This window comes from Rutilus rutilus, assembly GCF_951802725.1.
Source record: "Rutilus rutilus genome assembly, chromosome: 17".
In the NCBI taxonomy this organism is placed as follows: Eukaryota; Metazoa; Chordata; class Actinopteri; order Cypriniformes; family Leuciscidae; genus Rutilus; species Rutilus rutilus.
Window position 1 is genome coordinate 14,627,856 of NC_140230.1, and position 20,554 is coordinate 14,648,409.

General features: G+C 36.5%; 1 protein-coding gene across 1 annotated transcript in view; it reads left to right on the forward strand.

The window, feature by feature from the left end:
• LOC311306929 (dynein axonemal heavy chain 11) overlaps positions 1 to 20,554 on the forward strand; it is a gene marked incomplete at its 5' end in the record, with an annotated part of 77,016 nt that overhangs the window by 30,427 nt on the left and 26,035 nt on the right. The window contains 17 exons of the mRNA XM_084435564.1: positions 1,551 to 1,755; positions 2,436 to 2,601; positions 2,690 to 2,792; positions 3,675 to 3,914; positions 3,993 to 4,154; positions 5,408 to 5,601; positions 5,714 to 5,876; positions 6,909 to 7,032; positions 7,986 to 8,128; positions 8,238 to 8,399; positions 12,702 to 12,935; positions 14,184 to 14,330; positions 14,443 to 14,556; positions 17,119 to 17,262; positions 18,753 to 18,935; positions 19,788 to 19,889; positions 20,003 to 20,137. Coding sequence (XP_084291690.1) covers positions 1,551 to 1,755; positions 2,436 to 2,601; positions 2,690 to 2,792; positions 3,675 to 3,914; positions 3,993 to 4,154; positions 5,408 to 5,601; positions 5,714 to 5,876; positions 6,909 to 7,032; positions 7,986 to 8,128; positions 8,238 to 8,399; positions 12,702 to 12,935; positions 14,184 to 14,330; positions 14,443 to 14,556; positions 17,119 to 17,262; positions 18,753 to 18,935; positions 19,788 to 19,889; positions 20,003 to 20,137 — 2,721 coding nt within the window. The remainder of the gene's footprint in view (positions 1 to 1,550; positions 1,756 to 2,435; positions 2,602 to 2,689; positions 2,793 to 3,674; positions 3,915 to 3,992; positions 4,155 to 5,407; positions 5,602 to 5,713; positions 5,877 to 6,908; positions 7,033 to 7,985; positions 8,129 to 8,237; positions 8,400 to 12,701; positions 12,936 to 14,183; positions 14,331 to 14,442; positions 14,557 to 17,118; positions 17,263 to 18,752; positions 18,936 to 19,787; positions 19,890 to 20,002; positions 20,138 to 20,554) is intronic.

A 20,554-nucleotide genomic window follows, 5' to 3' on the forward strand; every position in this document is an offset into this window, starting at 1 on the left:
ATAGGTAATTTTCATTGCCATTTAAGTGAAATTATTGAACTTAAATATACGAGCTTGATAAAAATGATCATTCTAGAAGAAAATTTCAGATGGCATTTAGAGGCTTTTGCATCTGAACTCTTCACATATTGTTTATCATATTACATATTGTTTATGTAATAAACACCACTACCGTTCAAAATTTTGCGGTCAGTATGAATTTTGCAGTCTATTTCACAATGATATATTGTGAAATATTATTATTATTATTATTATTTTGTTTTTACAATTTATATTTTAAAATGTAATTTATTCCTGCGATGGCAAAGTTGAATTTTCAGCATCATTAATCCTGTTTTTAGTGTCACATGATCATTCAGAAATCACAGATCATTGATGAATAGAAAGTCAAAAAACAGCGTTTATTTGAAATAGTAAAGATTTTTACATTGTTACACAAGTTTCTGTCACTTTTGATTAATTTAATACATCCTTCCTAAATAACAATATTCATTTCTTTCTTTCAAAAAATAAATCTCACTGCCTTTTTCACAAACTTTTGAAAGGTTTTGAAATGAATGAAATAGAATGGTTACTTTTTAATAATTATTATTAATATTTATTAATATTAGGGTTCCTTAAGTAATATTTCATTTTAACAACATTATTTATTGCAGGGGTTCTCAACTCTGGCCCTCGAGGCCCAATTTCCTGCAGAGTTTAGCTCCAATCTTGATCAAACTCACCTGCCTATAACCAGAGCCCGTCTACGGAGAGCCTGTCCACTCCCTATTAAGCCCTATTGTACCGAATTTTGGTTGTAGTACCACCAGAGTTCCACTGGGGGCGCTCGCCATGAGTGCAAAATGAATGGGAGTCAATGGGGCTAGACGGCTAAATTAGTCTCTTTCACCCGATTGCCGTTGAGAAATCTCAGATGTGATTGTAGATTTTGCAAGTTCAACATGGGTTTTAGGTCGAAAGTTGAATGAATGAGTACTTATGTCGTTTTGATTTCTTACAGGTTGAGTTGTTGTTGCCCATAACACGCTAGCATTCTGCTAATGACGTCAGCATTCTGACGTCATTGACATTTTGAAAGACTTTTTTAAAGCAAATAAGTGACTCTAAAAAATCTAACACCCAGCAATGTGTAATTTCTTTGCATCTCCTTTCGAATACAACATTCAAATTACTAGACAAAAAATTATATCCTGAGAAAAGTGGATTTTGAGGGGTATACCGCCATTGACCTCCATTCATTCTGCACTCGTCCTGTGAGCGCCCTCATATGGAATCAGAGTGGAACTGCAACCAGTTCAGAAGCCGGAAGTGTAGTGAGAGTGAAACTTCTCGCCATATTAGACATTCTCTGCTATAACTTTCTAGTTATCCTGAAGATCTTGATTGGCTTGTTCAGGTGTGTTGGATTAGGGTTAGAGCAAAACTATGCAGGAAAGTGGACATCGAGGACCAGAGTTGAAAACCCCTGATTTATTGATTTAGCTTAGCTGAATATGTCTTGAGTGATGAGATGCCATTTTTCCCCCCATCACTCACTTTGTCTACAGGCTATGTTAGTCCCAACAGTCGAGACGGTCAGGCTGCAGTATTTCATGGGCATGTTGCTGGAGACGTCTCAGCCTCTTATGCTGGTCGGTGGAGCAGGCACTGGGAAGTCTGCTCTGGTCAGGAACCTTCTGGAAATACTACCAGAGAACTTTAGAACTGCAAAAGTTCCCCTTCACTTTTATACCACTGCGTCCATGCTGCAAAGTAAGTGTGACAGCATACATTTCTTCACATTTCTCTAAAGAGAACATGTTTTCAAATGTGTTGAACAGCACCTCCTTGTGGTCCATATGCAAAATTTCACTCCATCTGGTGATGGTAATAATAAATTTTAGTTATTAGTTATTAGTTAAAAGTTAAAGGGATAGTTCACCCAAAAATGAATATTCTTTCATCATTTACTCACCCTCGAGTTGATATTTTGAAGAATGTTGATAACCAGAAAGTTGACGGTAGCCAATGACTTCCAATAGGTTTTTTTTTCTTTCTACTATGGAAGTCAATGGCTACTGTCAACTGATTACCAACATTCTTCAAAATATCTTCTTTTGTGCTGAACAGAAGAAAGAAACTCATACAGGTTTGGAATAACATGAGTATGAGTAAATGATGACAGAATTAAAAAAAATTGATTCGAACCAGGTGCTCAGAGTGTACTTTAATAGATGCTCAATATATGTTTGCTTTGTTAAACCTTAAAAACAGATTAAATGTTTTTAGACTGAAGAGCATGACACTTTATGATTTGATATATATAAACAAATACAGCTTATTTTAGTCAAAAAGTAACTTGCATTAGTCATAGGATTTCTTTGACAATTATGCTCAATGCAATTTTGTAGTCACAGTCCTTTTAAGGCAACACTTTATATTGTCATTATCAGAGGCAATGGAGAAACCTCTCGAGAGGAAGGCTGGTAGGAGTTACGCGCCCCCTGGAAACAAGAGACTCATCTATTTCATAGATGACATAAACATGGCAGCTGTGGACAGTTACGGGACCTCTCAGCCACACGCTCTCATTCGCCAGCATCTGGACTACAAGCACTGGTTACGCAGCATCTTTCATTGTTTTCCACTTAAGAGAGATATTATTTGTCGAAATATTTTAGAACAGCATTTGCTCTCTTGTTTTTAGGTATGACAGCCAAAAGTTAACAATGAAAGACATACACAACACCCATTATGTCTGTTGTATGAATCCTACATCAGGGAGTTTCACAATTAACCCCAGACTGCAGGTATTTTAATTTCTCCTGTAAGAGCTTCTTTATCGCACATTTGCACATTGCATGTTTACCATGATTGTGCAGCATGCAGAACTGAATTGAAAATTATTTAAAATTGTCAAGTAGAATTAAGTAAAAATCAAGTAAATAATCTTGAAAATAAAATGAATCTTGCTTTAAGTGTAGTTTTTAATGATACATTTTGGTATAAATTACCTGTCATCATATGCACCACATATTTGGTATTAGCAAATATTAATGCCACCTATTGAAATGTGTATTAATATATATTTGTGAAATAAAATTAAATGTATTCAATATATAATTAACAAATAATGAAATAAATTGTCAATATTAATATGTATCTGCTAAAAAGTTATTTGCATAAAATGTGGATGGTTTGTTGTGCTTTATTTTTACAATATATATATATATATATATATATATATATATATATATATACACACAATATTTAATATACATATTATATATAATTTAATATATTACAAATGTAATATATTACAATTAAATTAAGTTTTGTATTAATACATTAAACAAATTATATTTCAGGGATTATCAGGGATTAAATGTGTATAATTCATAAAAAAAAAATGTTGGAGTAACACATTTTTAAAATGTAGTAATTTTCTCCTCTTTTTTTTATTTATTATTCCAATTCAGTATCCTGTCGTGGCCAATTAAATTCAAACTCATGAATTCAAAGGAAGCCTGTTTTAAATTCTGAACTCTGTTTCTTCTGGACATAATGTACTGTTAGAAAATGTTGAATTATATTAAAATATGTTGTGGAAAAAACAAAAAGTGTTGTAAACACAAAAAGTTTATTGTATGTTATATAATATGAAAATCGCTGTCCTCATCTTTGTTCATCAGAGGCATTTCACAGTGTTAGCGGTCAGCACACCCAGCCCTGAGACCCTCAGCTCCATGTTCGGCTCTATTCTGGGCTTCCACCTGCAGAGGTTGCCTTTCAGCCCAGCTGTGGTGAGCAGTGGCCCAGCAGTGGTGAAAGCGGCTGTAGCCCTCCATGACCGGGTGATCCAGCACTTCCTTCCCACATCAAACAAGTTTTACTGTCTGTTCAATCTGTGGGATCTCTCTCGGCTGTTCCAGGTAAGCATTCCCTCTGTGCCATCTGTATAATGTTGAATTAGCCAACACTTTTTAATCTGTGTACGTATGTCCACCTAGGGTCTCCTGTTCTCCAGGCCAGAGTGTGTTAGACGGGGTGCGGATCTGGTTCGACTTTGGATCCATGAATCCAGAAGAGTATATTCAGATCGCTTTTCTGAACCATACGATCTTCAGCTATTCCGTAGGTTGCAGACGGATATTGCACGACAGACCTCCGAGGTAAACTAGCACACTTTACAGTTTACTGCTGTTAAAGTTCTCTTAGTTTATTTTTTGTTTTGTTTTTTGTTTCCAGACTTTTTCTTATTTCCAAACTATGCATGTTTCTGACATGTAGTCAGTATGAAAGAATATGATAACAAATACCAGTTTGAACACCAAACAGACTATTTTTTGTACGGATAAAATAACTGCAAGTGGATGACACCGGAAGTCTTGCACATTCAAGTTACTCACATTAAAAATAAAGTGGATAAGAAATACACCGAAACAATGTATATAAATAGCTAAATAAAAAATAATAATAAATGCAATAATTTAATATTTGTAATTACTATAAATTAAAATATAAATGTATTTAAAAGGTAATTAATAAATTAATAACAATGTAATTATAATTACTTTATATATATATTTAAAAATAATAATAAAAAACATAAATAAATAACAGTAGGTGTGTTTAAATTTACCCTAATAATCTGTTTGAATGAATTGGCCAAATCTCATTTGGATTGTAAGGGGTGGTTTAAATCTTTTCTAATCCGTTCGATAGTACATGCAAACACTTGATCAGATTGAAAACAGAAACGGGAAAGTTCTGCACTTGTGCAGTGACGTAGAAATGCCGTAATGATGTATTTGCACAGAACAAGCTGTTGCTGTTGAAAATAGTGTAATTAAATGACTGTCGTATCATTCTAAAATTCTCATTCCACTCATCGTCTGTGTAGTGCTGCAGGACAATGTCATCCCAGCTGTCCTTTGCTTTGGACACTCATCCACAGATGCCTTGTTTTGGGTGCGGGAAGGGCGTTTTTACTGCTTGATAAATATAAGCAGCACGGCACAAAGCTCATACTCAGGACCCAAAATAGTTAAATATAAAGTATGCTTTTTAAAACAGAGTGATGGCAGAATGATGGTTAGTATGCGCCAACAGCGGGAAACTGTTTATTCGTGCAGTCTGCACATGTCAAAAGATCAAATTCAATTTTATTTAGCGTTCATGTAAACACTATGTTCGGATTCATCAATCGGAATCAAAATCAAAACAAAAAGTCTCCATGTAAATGTAAATACACACAACAAATCTTGGTTTCTGCTAAAACTACTATAAACTATTCTGATTGCTTCTTCACTTTGAAGCTATCAAACGATCATTAGTAGAACTCCAGAGTTATTTGAAGTAAATATATATATCAGTTCATATTATTGTTGCTTAAAATGTAGTTGCCTCTATGTGTCTCTTAAAGGAAATGGGGGACGAGGCAGTATTGCAGGAGCCTCTAATATACCTGCACAGCAGTGTGGGATCTGCAGAACCTTCCTACATGCCCGTAGCTGGATGGGAGCAGCTCAGCTGTATCCTCAATGAGGCTTTGGACTGTTACAATGAGCTCCACCCTGCCATGAACCTGGTGCTGTTCCAGGAAGCCATGCAGCACGTGTGAGTGCTACGCCTGCAGTCTGTGCTTTAGTGAATACAGATTCATAACAGATAAACAACAGATAAATAACTGTAATTACACACACACGGTTCTTTTGACTGGCTTCTGCAGGTGTCGGATCAGTCGCATCCTGGGATGTCCTAGAGGCCACGCCCTGCTCGTAGGTGTGGGCGGCAGTGGCAAACAAAGCCTGACCCGCCTTGCCGCCCACCTCTCCAACATGGATGTGTTCCAGCCCACCCTCAGCAAGGGATACAGCATGCAAGACCTAAAGGTAACATCGTCCACAGACTTCGCTCCAATAGACTGCAAAATACAATCACTGTGATACAAGATGAAAATTAGAAAACCACATACAGCAGAAACCACAACAAATGTGACTATGATAATGTGCCAAGTGGTCATAACCCACATCTGCCGCCCAAATCATAGTACCCATCACTGCTGTTAGGTGAGGAGAAATCTAAAATGGCGGTGATTCATTACCAGAGATCAAGCTTTCTTTTAGACAACACTTTCCCTGATCAATACCCCGTCCGGCTCCATCGATCTCATTTAGTCCTGCCCGGATGCAATGGGGAGTAATTGCCAGATCCTATTAAAGAACCAAGGCAAATATTTCAATGCCCTATTGATGAGGCCGCTGCTATCATTTCATTCATCAGTGTGTGGTAAATCTGAGGCCAGTTGACTGAGCTGCATTGATCTCTATACACTGTTTGATGCCCTCTACACATAATCATGAAAAGACACTTCGTCCTGGTCTCATCCTGATTCTATGCATATATGTATATGTGCATTCTCACATTTTGGTCTAAGAGAGGGTATATTTATATAAAAGAGAGTCAACTTACACTTTTTTCCCCGGTGCGGTCACATTAGCTACATTTCGGCTACATTTTGTGGGCAAAATGGTCCATTAACTGTTGTCAATAGTGTAGGAATGTATGAAGCACAGCTCACACAGATGTCACTTTCAAAGCAAACAGCTTTCTTTCAAACAACTTTTAGGGTTTTTGACAGGCCTGTCAATTTACTCAATGTTGTAGGAGTGCCAACATGTTGATTCTGGAGATTTTTAATTAAAGCCATTTTTAAGTGAAGAATCAGAATAGTGACAGAAAATGATAGGAAGAAGAGGGCGGAATGGGATCGGGACATGGCTTGGACCAGATTCAAACTCAAATCTCCCACATGAGCACCATAACTCAGTGTATCTGAATGTTTTAATTCCAGACTGATTTTGGAAGTTTCTTTTGCTCTTCCATATTGGTAGTGTGCTCAACTACCTCTCATGTATTTTCAGGTGGATTTGGCTGGATTGTACATGAAGACGGGGGTGAAAAACATCCCCACAGTCCTGCTCCTCACAGACGCTCAGATCCCAGAGGACAGTTTTCTCGTCATCATCAGCACCCTGATCTCGTCAGGTCAGACCCTCCCGCGCACGCACACATTCATACACGCCACAGGGGGGCTCATTGTGTGTTGGTCTGATGAATGGGAAACATATGTAAATGGAGTGGGGCCAGTGAAGTAGATTAAGGGTGACTGGAACAGGCCTGCGTGTCATTGGATCAAGACCCCAGAACACAGATGGTGGCTCTCATCCGTCACTGATGTCAAGCGCAGAGGTCGGAAACCCGCTTAGGTCTCGATCCAGAATAAAGCGACAGATCATCGGAGTAAACAAATGTAACATAATTTAACTGATGCGTGTGTAATTGATAATGCTTAAATGCTTCAGAGTGAGTTTATTCCTACATGCCATTAAAGGTTTGTTAGAATAGCATTTATTTGTCAGTGTAGTAACTTCCGTAACACAAGAATATAATTATTATTTATATTTATTTTTACCTTTTAAAATAGATTTTTATTTATTTAGTTAATTTAGTGGCAATAATGATAAATGGCAACGTCTGCTAATGTTCAGCCAAACAGATTGGTCGAGCCTATGTATTGTCAAGCCATTCAAACAAACCAATTAAAACACCCTATCTGTTTTCTAAATGCATATTATAGATCGTATTTGTGAAAAATACATTCTTGCATACGTTTCATTTTTAAAAATGTTTTGACCTCATAATACGTAATCAAAATGTCCTTCTGGTGAAACAAAATGACCTTCTGGTGAAAACATCAGACTTCTCCAATCATTTAGTCTGTTTAATCCCGCCCCTGCAAGCTCACGTTCATATGCCTCACCTCCCTGCCAACCGTTGCATAGAACCAATCCCCGCTCTACATTACTACTACTATCTACTAATACTACTGTATCTAGAATACCTAGTAACATTAACAAGTACCTTGCTCAATGTAAATGCATTCATGTACGTGACCCTTTTAAGAGAAATTAATGTGTTCTGTGGCGGTCTGACTCCAGGTGAGATCCCTGATTTGTTGAGTGAAGAGGAGGTGGATGGTGTTAGGAAAGCTGTGAGGAGTGAGTTGCGGGAACTGGGCCTTCTGGACAACTATGAGAACTGCTGGAGCTTTTTTATGAATCGAGTGCGACAACAACTCAAGGTCTCACTGCAATGATTGTGTCTTTTTTTTTATATACGTCTGGTTTATTTTGCATATCTTGTTTGGATTATAGATAAGCATCTAAAGTGTGTACGGTATGTGTGTGTAGGTCGTGCTCTGCATGTCTCCAGTAGGTAATAACCTGCGTCTACGTACCCGGCGTTTCCCAGCCCTGCTGAACTGCACCACTCTGGACTGGTTCCAGGAATGGTCCCTGGAGGCCCTCCAGTCTGTCAGCTTGAAGTTCCTGCAGGACATCCCAAGCATTCAGGTAAACCCGAGCTTCAGTCAGTGAGTGGAAGTAGCTTCATTGGATTTCCACACCAGTACTTCATCTATAGATCCTCCTTGTCTGTAAAAGTTTTGGCTACAGCTCTTGCATAGTCATGGGATATCCCAAAGGCCCCGATATACTCAGGGTAAAGATCTTTTTCATTCTTCACTGTTGGCAAACATCCCGACATTGCCCACTCTTCTGGGAGCGGCATTTAGGTGAATATGTAAATATATGCCGTGTGCTTTCATCTCAATAACATAAACAGCAGTTCCAAAAGTATCTGGTCAACCAGAGAATATTTCCACGTTAAAGAAGGCGGAGCCTCAGAGCCACACCTACCTAATATGTAATCCGCATGGATCATAGCTGGAAGGTGTTTACCAGCTGGAACTTTTCTGGAAAAATCCTTGGCAAGCTGTTTCGAACTCACAAAACAAACTCCAAACAAACTTGGTTTTGGATTGATTTAATTGATTTTCACACCAGTTCATTCTGGCCAGGTCATCCAAAAATAAAATAAAATTCTCAACTTTTCATTCCAATCCCATATGACAAGCAGACATGTTGGCCACTTTCTTCCATATTATAAAAGCAGAGGGCAAGATTATGACATAATTTACACGTTTGGATGAATAGTAGTGAAACAAGGTATTTGTAGTCTTTCTGTCTTTAATAATTAATAAAAATAAGTTTAATTCTCTTGTTTCTGTTAGTTTTTTTAATGCCATATTGATTTATAATTTACAGGAAGTTGTTTTAATTCTTTCAATAGGCTTAGAAAAAAGAGGTTTCATTTATCATCGTACAGAAAAACGAAAAGGCTAAAAGACACTATAATTCTTTCGATGAGTGTTCTCTCCTCGCATTTACATGTGCACCAGATTCCTCATCATTAGCTCGACTCTGAAGTGAAGACAAATGGCTGATCACATGCACAGTGAGCTCAATGACAGATGCAGTTTCTCTCTCTTTCGGCATTGTTGTTTTCCCTGCACCAGTGGAACGATCACTAAGCAGGATCATTTATGCTAATAAAGCATCAGTGATTAATACACACAGACTGACCCCCAGAGAAGCCACAGCTGTTTCATCCAGACTGTGTGTATGTACTGGAGTTTGTACATGAATGTGTGAGTGTGTTGACTCGTGGCCAGCTGTGGGTTTGTTTCCTATTTGTGTATTTCACTCAGCGCTGGACTATAATACTAGAGTTGAATTTAGGGATTTCAGTCAATTAAAATATGTTATCACAATTAATCTAAAAATGTTTGTAGATAACACATTGAGTTGCTTTTTAAGGAAGGTTAAATAAATTATTGGCCTTTGTGTAACTCAGTAATTTGAGTGGATGAGAGAAAATAATCTGCAACAGGCAACTCACTTGCACAGCAAAAATCTTCTTTACTTTCCAAACTGCATCAAAACACACAGTAAATGCAAAACGGGAACTTACAAATTTTTTTTTTTTTTTTTTTTATTTATTATAAATAATAAAAAGTATTTAATAATAATAATAATAATAATAAGACAAAAACAATTCAATAGAAATAGAAATGACTTTCCCAACACTTTATGAATGTTTTTGCCATTGTCCTGCAGTTCTTCACTGGTATTGAATTTCAATGAATAAAGATATTTTGCTCATGGGTGATATTTACATTTACATTTACATTTATTGATTTAGCAGACACTTTTATCCAAAGCGACTTACAAATGAGAACAATAGAAGTAGTTAAACTAACAGCAGGACAACAATATGCAAGTGCTATGACCCTTCTCAGTTTAATCTAATGCAGTACATGTAAAAAAATGTATGTAAAATGTAAAAATACCATGTATTTTTTTTTATAAAAAATAGAAGAGAAAGTGTTAGTATTACTGGATCAAGTGCTGCCGAAAAAGATGCGTCTTCAGCCGTTTCTTGAAAGTGGCTATGGACTCTGGTTGAGCAGCTCTGCTTGAGTTAGGCAGATCATTCCACCAGCAGGGAACAGACATAGTAAAGGTCCGAGAAAGACATTTTGTGCCTCTTTGAGAAGGAACCACAAGATGTCGTTCGCTTGCAAGTTTCTGGATGGTACACAAGTCTGAAGTAACGAGTTTAGGTAAAAGGGAGCAGAGCCAGTGATTGTTCTGTAGGCAAACATCAGTGACTTGAATTTGATGCGAGCGGCAACTGGCAACCAGTGCAATTTTGTGTGGAGAAGAGTGACGTGCTCTCTTAGGCTCGTTAAAGACCACTCTGGCTGCAGCATTCTGGATCAGTTGCAGAGATGTGACAGTGCAAGCTGGAAGACCAGCCAGGAGAGCATTACAATAGTCCAGTCTGGATAGAACAAGCGCTTGTACAACATTAGGAGGATCAGGCCCTTCCTATCAGAGCATGCTACACAACTCCTTGCCCAAGGCAAATCTACATGACTGAGCAGTTTTAGCAATGTGGTCTGTGAAGTTCAATTGATCATCAATTACAACTCCAAGGTTCCTGGCTGACCTTGATGGAGTTATGGATGACGAGCCTAGCTGAATGCTGAAGTTGTGATGAAGTGTTGGCATGGCCGGGATATTTCACTTGCTGAGCGTTGATGACAGTTAAATGTCACCATACAAACAATGCAAATGAACCTAACCCTAGGTTCCTAACCCTAACCATAACCCACTTTTGTTACACATTTGACTGGGTTTAGTACTAATAAGAATAACATTCTTCATCATTTATTCATAAATGGGTGATACACTCAATAAATACAGTAAAAAAAGTTCTGAAAAAATACAACATGTAATATATGTGCTCACTTTAAAGCTGAATAAGTTTTAATAATTTGTGGTAATCAGTTACATAAATTTTTAAGTTAAGAAATTCAAAGTTTAAGTACGCAGAACTGGCAGATTTTTATTTTGTACTCAAACAATTTAATTGCTCTTAACTTGAAATATTTGAGTAAGCCAATTCATACATTTAACTTAAAATTATCATGTCATCTCAATTTAAATATTTTTAGTAGTGGAAACTTGGCTATCTTAAACTAGCTAATTCAATAAATGCTAACTTGCTAATTGGTAACACAATGCTTTGATTGCATTAACATAGCACAGCAATGAGTATGATATTATAAAACATAACATATATTTGTTCTCAAACCAAGCTCATGCTCCAATCGTCACCATGATGGTAGCCCTACAAAAAACACAACATAACAGAAACTCTTCTTAATTAGCATAGTAAAATGCTACAGAATCTCCCACTTAACGATAATCTTGCACAATTTTTTTTGATTGTCATGCCAAAGCATGCTGGGAAATAAAAATCCCAGCCCAGTTTCAGTTAAATAGTTCATAAAACTCAAAACACTGAAACAATTCAGATTACTTCAAATGTGTCAGTTTTGTGAACTCAAATTTAATTTAATTTTTAAATACTCATAAAAGTTCATTTGATTAAACTATTTTGTTTAATTTAAGATTACCCTACTTAAACCAATTAATTATTTTGAGCATTAGGGTTTGTTAACGCATTAACTTTGGTAATCCTATTTAATTTGCATCTCTGTGAAAAGTCAATGTTTTTTTTAATTCATCTTTTATATGTTTTGCGCTTGGATTAGATTCATGACCAAATCCCACCTTTGTGCAACATTTATCTTAATGCGTTTATGAGTGTAAAAGTGCTTTATTTCTGACACAGGTAACAGTGACCTTTGAGTTTAAGAGATTGATGGATTATTTACATGCATTTAACTCAATATGCTGTTCATCAAATAGCATTAAGTCAGGTCTTCATTTATAACAGTCTCTTTTTTCTTTTTCTTTTTTTCTTGCCAGCCAGTTACATGTAAATGTTTTATTGCTTTTCAGTGAATTATGATCTGTGTTCTTGCATCTTTTAAAATGCATTTGCCTTTGTGTGAATTGATCTTTAACGGTCTGATAAATGAGTCAGTCATCAGACAGCAGTGCGCATCATAAATAACCAATAAACAAAACACAATGTGCAGTCTCAGAAAGTTAGAAGCCATGTGACAAACACCTCGCCCTACTTTACACAGGGTGTCACCAGCCTCTGGCCATTATTTTCCCAGCCCTCTACCAGCTTAATCTTCCCTCCTGCGTCCTGCACTTAAATTTCAGATTGAGTAAGTCCAGAAGCCGGCAAAAGACTTACAAACTTGGAGATGAATTCTGGATTTATGAAGATGATATTTCAGGGCCCTTGACAGCCGAGGATGTTAAAGAGCATTTAATCTGAACAGGTCCCTCTCTTACCCTCTCTCCCCACTCTTTCTCTCGTCTTTACAGCCAACTGTTCGGGAATCCATCAGTCTTTTCATGGCCCACGCTCACGTGAGCGCCAAGCAGGTTAGCGAGCGTTACTGCTGCAATGAGAGGAGGCACAACTACAGCACGCCCAAGAGCTTCCTGGAGCAGCTGAGACTTTACGAGAGTCTGCTGGGAAAGAGAGAGAGGGAACTGCATCTGAGACACAGCAGGCTTCAGTCTGGCCTTCAGAAACTCAAGACAACTGCCTCTCAGGTGTGTAGAACCCATCGGCACAACAGTTCTTAACCGACCCGTGTGGACTCCTCAAGGCTGGAGTCGTGGAATTGTGTAGGGGATGTAGTTACTGCTAGTTAATATGCCCAATATCACTCGCTGGAGGCTGAGGGACTCATAAACCTTGAGTCTGATAGTCTGATGATTGCTTGCCTTTGTGATATAGTGTTTAGTATTCAAATGTTGCAGAGGTTTTATCTGATAATGGAATCTAGATTAAAAAAACAACAAGTTGCTTTTACAACTTTCAGCAAGTCGTAAAAAGCTTTTTGCAAGGTCGTGGAGAGCTTTGATTATGAGATTAAATTTGATCGTGTGATGGATGAACGTGATCTAAAGTAAATTTGTGAAATTTTACCGTCAAATGTCTGAGACACATTGAAAAATCTAATGTAAACCTGTAAATAGAATGCTGTTTCTTTTTAATTGTTGATTCAAATTTGTACTCAATTTGGATTGTTGGTAATATAATTTATTCAACAGCAGTCAACATTTGAAGTGGATCAAAAAAGTTCATCAATACCCTTTTTTGTCTTGGGACAACTTTGTTCAAAATTCATGTATAACTTTGATGAAAGGTTTTGATCCACTTCAAATGTTGACTAGTGTAGAATACCGTTCAAAAGTTTAGGGTCAGTTAGATTTATTTTTATTTTTATTATAGTCTCTTAATTTTATCAAAATACCAAAAATATATTATATATGATCATAACAACAAAAAGCATAAAATAGTAATATTGTGAAATAGTGTTACAATTTGAAATAACTGATTTATTTTAATACAATTACTTTATTCCTGTGATGGCAAAGCTGAATTTTCAGCATCATTACTGCAGTGTTCAGTGTCACATGATCCTTCAAAAATCATTCTATACACTGATTTGGTGCTCTCATTAATATTATTAATGATGAAAACAGTTGTGCTGCTTTTTTTTCAAGGTACTTTGTCTAATAGAAATTCAAAAGACCTAATTTATTTGAAATAGATTTTTTTGTTAATTATATTATAAATGTTTCTACTGTCACATTAGATCAATCTAATCTGTCCTTGCAGAATACAAATATTAATATCTTGAAAAAAATCTTACTGACCCCAAAATGTATATGTTGTGTAGTTAATTAAGAACAGAACTCTGCTTCCTGTATTAACCAGTTCTTATATAAGGTAATTATGAATAATTAAGAGATGATCTTATACTAAATGTAAACTTCATATAATCACATCAGGTTGAGGACCTGACCATCAAGCTGAACTCACAGGAAGTAGAGCTGACGTTGAAGAACCAGGCCACCGAGGCTCTCATGGCCAGGATTGGCCTACAGACAGAAAAAGTGAGCCAGAAGAGAAAAGATGCTGACCTCGAGGAGCAAAGGGTAGAGAAACCAAAGTCTTACAGCTGGAGGATCTGAGATGTGTCTTTACTGAATATCAAGATGGTGCTTTAGTATTTCCACATTACTTATGAGAGTGTGCATTCATCTGCAGGTAGCTGCCATGCAAGCAGAGGTGTCACGAAGACTGAGGGAATGTGAACGTGATTTGGCTAAAGCTGAGCCTGCTTTAGAGGCGGCGACAACTGCACTCCATACACTCAACAAGGTAATATTTAAAAATGTAAAAAAAAAAAAAAAAAAAAATCCAGTTTATGTGTAAATGTATAGTTTATACACTACCATTTTTTATTCAGAAAGGGCACATTTAATTGATCAAAAGTGACAATAAAAACCTTTATAATCTTACAAAAATTTCAATTTCAAATAAATGCTGTTCTTTTGAACTTTCTATTCATCAAAGAATCCTTAAAAAAAAAAATCATGATTTCCACAAAAATATTAAGCAGCACATATTAGAATGATTCAGTGACACTGAAGACTGGAGTAATGATGCTGAATGTTCAGCTTTGCCATCACAGCAATACATTACTTTTTAGAAAAGATTTAAATAGAAAACTGTTATTTTAAGCATAACATACTTTTTTTTTTAATGGTATTGTGTGTTTGTGTGTGTGAATATGGGCCTGTTTACACCTGGTCACTTCATGCGTTTTTACTGATCAGATAGCTGTCTGATTTATCAAAACGATTCCATTTACACCTGGTCACATAAATGTGTTTTCACAAAACGGATATAAATCCGATCTTCAATTCCCGCGCTATATGCAGATTTAATGGAGTTCATGTCACCGAAAGCAACAGATATGAGCTGCATTTTATTGATCATCAGCTAATTTCAAAATCAAAGACCGCAATTGGAGAGAGCGGCAACAGCACTGGTAAGATCATTTCGTTTCTTTACTTTTAATGAAGTCAATTCAAGTCAAGTCACCTTCATTCATATAGTGCTTTTAATAATATAGATTGTTTCAAAGCAGCTTTACGGTGATAATAGGAAATTAAAGTAACAGAGATTGTTTGGCTTTACAGCATCTCTAGAATAAAGTTATTGTCCAGCTAAAGTTAGTTTTGATTGATTCACTTCCGTTGCAAAGATCATTAGTTATTAACTTAGGGGCCGCAAAGACGACACCGTTCTAACAGAAAACCCTTAACGCGCTCCGGCCCACTCATTTGCACAAAACAGTGCCTGGCTCAAAAACGCAAACCTGTGAAAACGCTGATGGTGTGCATATGCGTATTACGTGTTTAGTCTATAGGTATGCACGTTTGAAAAAAATAAATATATATATATATATATATATGTATATGTGTGCAGGCGTGTAGTCTTTCTTTACAAATTGACCTCAACAAATTAATTGTCTGGCCTTGTTCAAATGTATAATACAGAATTAAAATACATAAAAAAAATTATAATACAGAATTATCTATTGCTTCCATGTAGCCATGTGAACTGGAATTATTTTGACAACGATTTATCTGTAGAGAGGTAAAGGGAAGGGAAGGAGGCCAGTGTCCAGGCGCAGGTCCTTCATCAGATCTGGATACGGCCTGGATCCGGCGGACTGCGGTAAACCTCGGGATAAACAGAGAGACTAATATTAGCGAAGACGCCATTCTTCTTATGATGTAACGAGTACATCAGGATTTATGGGAAGTGTTCCCGGTTCCGGCTGACCTAAACTATGCCAGCCTAACATTGAATTATAGAAGTCTGTAATGTGTTATGTGTATGCCAGGTCAAAGAGATGTTTTTTTTTTGTCTAGATTTGAACTGACAGAGTGTGTCTGCTTCCCGGACAATGTTAGGAAGATTGTTCCAAAGTTTTGGTGTTAAATAGGAAAAGGATCTACCGCCAGCAGTCGATTTTGATATTCTAGGTATTATCAACTGGCCGGAATTTTGAGATCGCAGTAGACGTGAAGGATTATAATGCGTTAAGAGCTCATTCAAGTACTGGGGAGCTAAACCATTTAATGCTTTGTAAGTAATCAGCAATATTTAAAAATGTATACAATATTTAATAGGGAGCCAATGCAGTGTTGACAGAACTGGGCTGATATGGTCATACTTCCTGGCTCTGGTAAGAACTCTAACTGCTGCGAAGATGATTGTGTGTTAAACGTCTGCGACTTACTTTTACTTTGATTTGCATAGTTTGCACGTTGGCAACAACCAGGTGCATTTACACTTGTCCAGTTTGGTCTGGAATGCGGCCCAGACCTCCTCCTGTTGTGGTTTGAGCGATTGGATTTAAATCCGTCTCGAATGCGTTTCGGAGGACATTTACACCTTTTTTTTTTACGATCGGATAGCTATCCGATCACAGAAAACGCATGAAGTGGCCAGGTATAACAGCCCCTGTATGTGCGATGCACCTGTATTTTCTTAAATATATGATTGTGTCAAGTAGGCACACAACTTTAAAATAGGCATATATCTAATGGTAAGTAGTGACATTTCAATATATTAATATTTCTATTTTTCATTTTACATTTTTATTAAGTATTGAGGTTTGGTCTGAGAACTGGTAAATTTAGCAGTAGTGACTGATAATAAGGACAAAATGAAATTGTGCACTACATTTGTGTTAACAGCATTCTAGTTATCATTTCTGGGTCATTTTGAAATGGAAATGTTGCTATTTTAAAAAGTAATTTCAGGTGAATTTGTGGGAAATGTTGTGTCCCGTGCCTCATATTTGTTACCTGAATTTGATGGTTTAAAAGGGCAGTTCAGTTTTTCTTCCTCCTTTGTGTCTTTTAGGTTAATCTGACAGAGTTAAAGACATTCCCGAATCCCCCGGAGGGTGTGATTAACGTCGCCTCGGCTGTGATGGTGCTGCTGGCTCCACGCGGGAGAATCCCAAAAGACCGCGGATGGAAGGCCGCCAGAGTCTTCATGGGCAAGGTGAAGGCATTGCTCTGTATGACAATAACACACCCAGTGCTGTCTGATTCATGCAAGTGTAATCCACAACCAGCCCTTGACCCGCAGACCCCGCTAACCTGGTACAGTGTCATGAATACACCATGTTCTGTGGAAGAGAATATTAAATACATGTCACATGAGATAGAAATGGAAATATTAGGGAAAGGTTGATTTATGAGGTCAGCATGAAGGGGAGGAGAAGGCTTTGAAAGTGTGTTGTGTGATACATCAGATGGATAAAGAACTAGGATGCATATTCAGAGGTTGCACGTTGAGTCCTAAGTAGGAACGACCCAGGAATGAAAAAAGGTCATAACTGTGCTTTATTACTACTGTGCCCTTCAGTGTAAACATTTTACCCCAGATTGTTTCATGTCCAGTGTTTATTTCATGCTTTGAAATAAATGTGTGTGCATTTTAGTATGTACTTGATATGTTGAGTTTACCTAATTTCTCTAAATTAATTTAATCTAAATTAGTTTTGTATTTTTGTATCTTAATGCACTGAACTATATATACACTGCAATGCAAAAGTTTGGGGTTAGTAATTCTTTGTTAGACATTTATAATGTTACAAAAGTTTCAATTTCAAATAAACGCTGTTATTTTGAACTTCCTATTCATCAAAGAACCCTGAAAAAAGAAAACATTGCAGTTTCCACAAAAATATTAAGCAGCACAACTCTTTTCAACATTGATAATAACTAGTGCAAAATGCCCGTGCAAAATCAGTTTTTGTGTGTGTTTAGCCTAATAGTTGGTTTGGTGCCCGTGAAAGAGACTGTGAACACATTGAATTCAGGGAGCAGGCTAGGTTACTACAAATGATGGCCGTGAATAAAATATAATATTCAGAAGTAAACAGTGTAGCTGACGGAGTGTTTATATCAGAATGTTTATTTTTAAACCACAACCTTCTTGGGGCTTCTTTGACCGATACAACCCTCTTAACGTCAGAATGTTTATTTTTAAACCACAACCTTCTTGGGGCTTCTTTGACCGATACAACCCTCTTAACGTCAGAATGTTTATTTTTAAACCACAACCTTCTAAGTGCTTCTTTTACTGGTATTTTTAATGATATATTTTGCATTTCTCATCCAAACAACGTCAAACTTGGCACTGCACTTACTCGTGCCCGTAGCAAGACACCTGTCGAGTTTGAAATCCATCGGACTAACGGTTCGAGAGATATGCGAATAACAGACATACAGACACACACACACACACACATACAGACACACACACAGACAGACGTTTCTGTAATTTATAGATAGATAGATAATAAGAAATGTTTCTTGAGCACCAAACCATCATATTAGACTGATTTCTGAAGGAAAAATAGGCAACATCATAGTAAAAAAAAAAAAAAAAAAATATATATATATATATATATATATATATATATATATATATATATAATAATATATAATATATAATAATGATATAATCACTCTCTTCATCTGTAGGTGGATGACTTTCTGCAGGCACTACTTTCTTATGATAAAGAGCACATCCCTCAGTCCTGTCTGAGCGTAGTGAAGCAGGAATACCTGAAAAACCCAGAGTTCCACCCCGATCACGTCCGGACCAAGTCCTACGCAGCTGCAGGCCTCTGTGCGTGGGCCATCAACATAGTGCGCTACTACGAGGTGAGGAAGTGTGACACGTACAGGACTAAAAACACATGAAAGTATTTAAATATGAATATTAATGCAGTTTCATGAATTTAAATTCAATAAAAAAAATTCGATACATTTTTATATGATTTTACATGATCTGATTGGTTACATTTTTATAAAAATAAGCTAACTTGTACAATCAATAAATAATTATTCTTTAAGCCAAAATAGTTTTTAGCTTTATAATGACTAACAATCATAAAAAATAAAATAAAAATCACCTTTTTGTTTATAGTTGAAATATATAGAAATTCAATCAATTTGAGGAATTTAAATTCAGTAAATAATTTTTTTAGCTTTAATAACATTTTAAATAAAATGCATAAAGAAAAGTCTAACTTCTAAATGTAATAAAGAAATCATAAATATAATTAAAAAATCCTTAAAAAATTAAGCTCTAACTTTCTTTATCAAAGTGATTTTTAGGTTTTTGTTTTAAAAAATCTAATAAAGTAATATTCTTTAAGCAAATGTTGTTTTTAACATTAAAATTAAAAACAAGCAGATTAATTGTTGTATTATTATTTTTGTTTATATTTTAAATATATGGATATTAATGCAATTTGAGGAATTTAAATTCAATAAAAAAGATTGTATTAATTTTAACAGTACTTAAAATAACATATTACATTTATAAGTTCGATTTTTCTTTATATAATTAATTGTTTAAAAAAAAATCCCTGTGAAATCATTTGAAAATATTGAGCTGTAACTTTATTTAACTCAAAGTGGTTTTAGCTTCAAAATTACAAACAATCATTTATTTCAAGAATTCAGTTTTTGTTTGTGCACATGTAAGGACAGAGAATGTTTGTTTTTAAGGTTTATTGTGAGGTTGCACCAAAGCGTCTGGCTCTGGCACAAGCCAATACTGAACTGGAAGCTGCTACTGCAAAACTGCTCAATGTTAGAAAGAAACTGGAAGTAAGTGAACATGTTTTCTATTATATACAGTAAAATCCAAGCACCATAACCAGTCAATAATACTTAATATAGATATAAAGTATTAGTATCTCATAGTAGCTTTGTGCTGACAGGATCTGGACAGGCATCTGCAAAGCCTAACAGCTCAGTTTGAGAAGGCGGCGACTGAGAAACTGTGCTGCCAGGAGGAAGTGACACGCACCAGCCAGACCATTGAGCTGGCCAATCGGCTGGTGGGAGGCCTGCAGGTACTGGCCGGCTGTGAGAGGAGAGGGTCTGGGGTTATAGGAGAGTGCACAGGCAGACCTAATCTCAACATGAGTTTGGCTTCACTCAAAGGGGAGGAGGCCATGGCTTAAATGTTTGGCCAGACGCTGAGATTGAGCGCTCGGAAGGAAGGGGTGCACCACGGCAAATGCACCATTGATCTGGGCAAGGGGCTAGATGGCCGTTGGCCAGTTCGGGACAGTGAAACAAGAAGGGCACATATTCATCTGCTGTCTATTTTCCTGAATGGGGAGATCAGGATAATTGGTTTATGAGGAATGAACTGGATTTGTGTGTACATACTCGACTTTTAAATGGTTTTCTCTTTTCTCACTCCCTGTAGCTTTAATCATATATATACATCCACGTGAGATTATCTAAAATCTTTAGCACTGGTA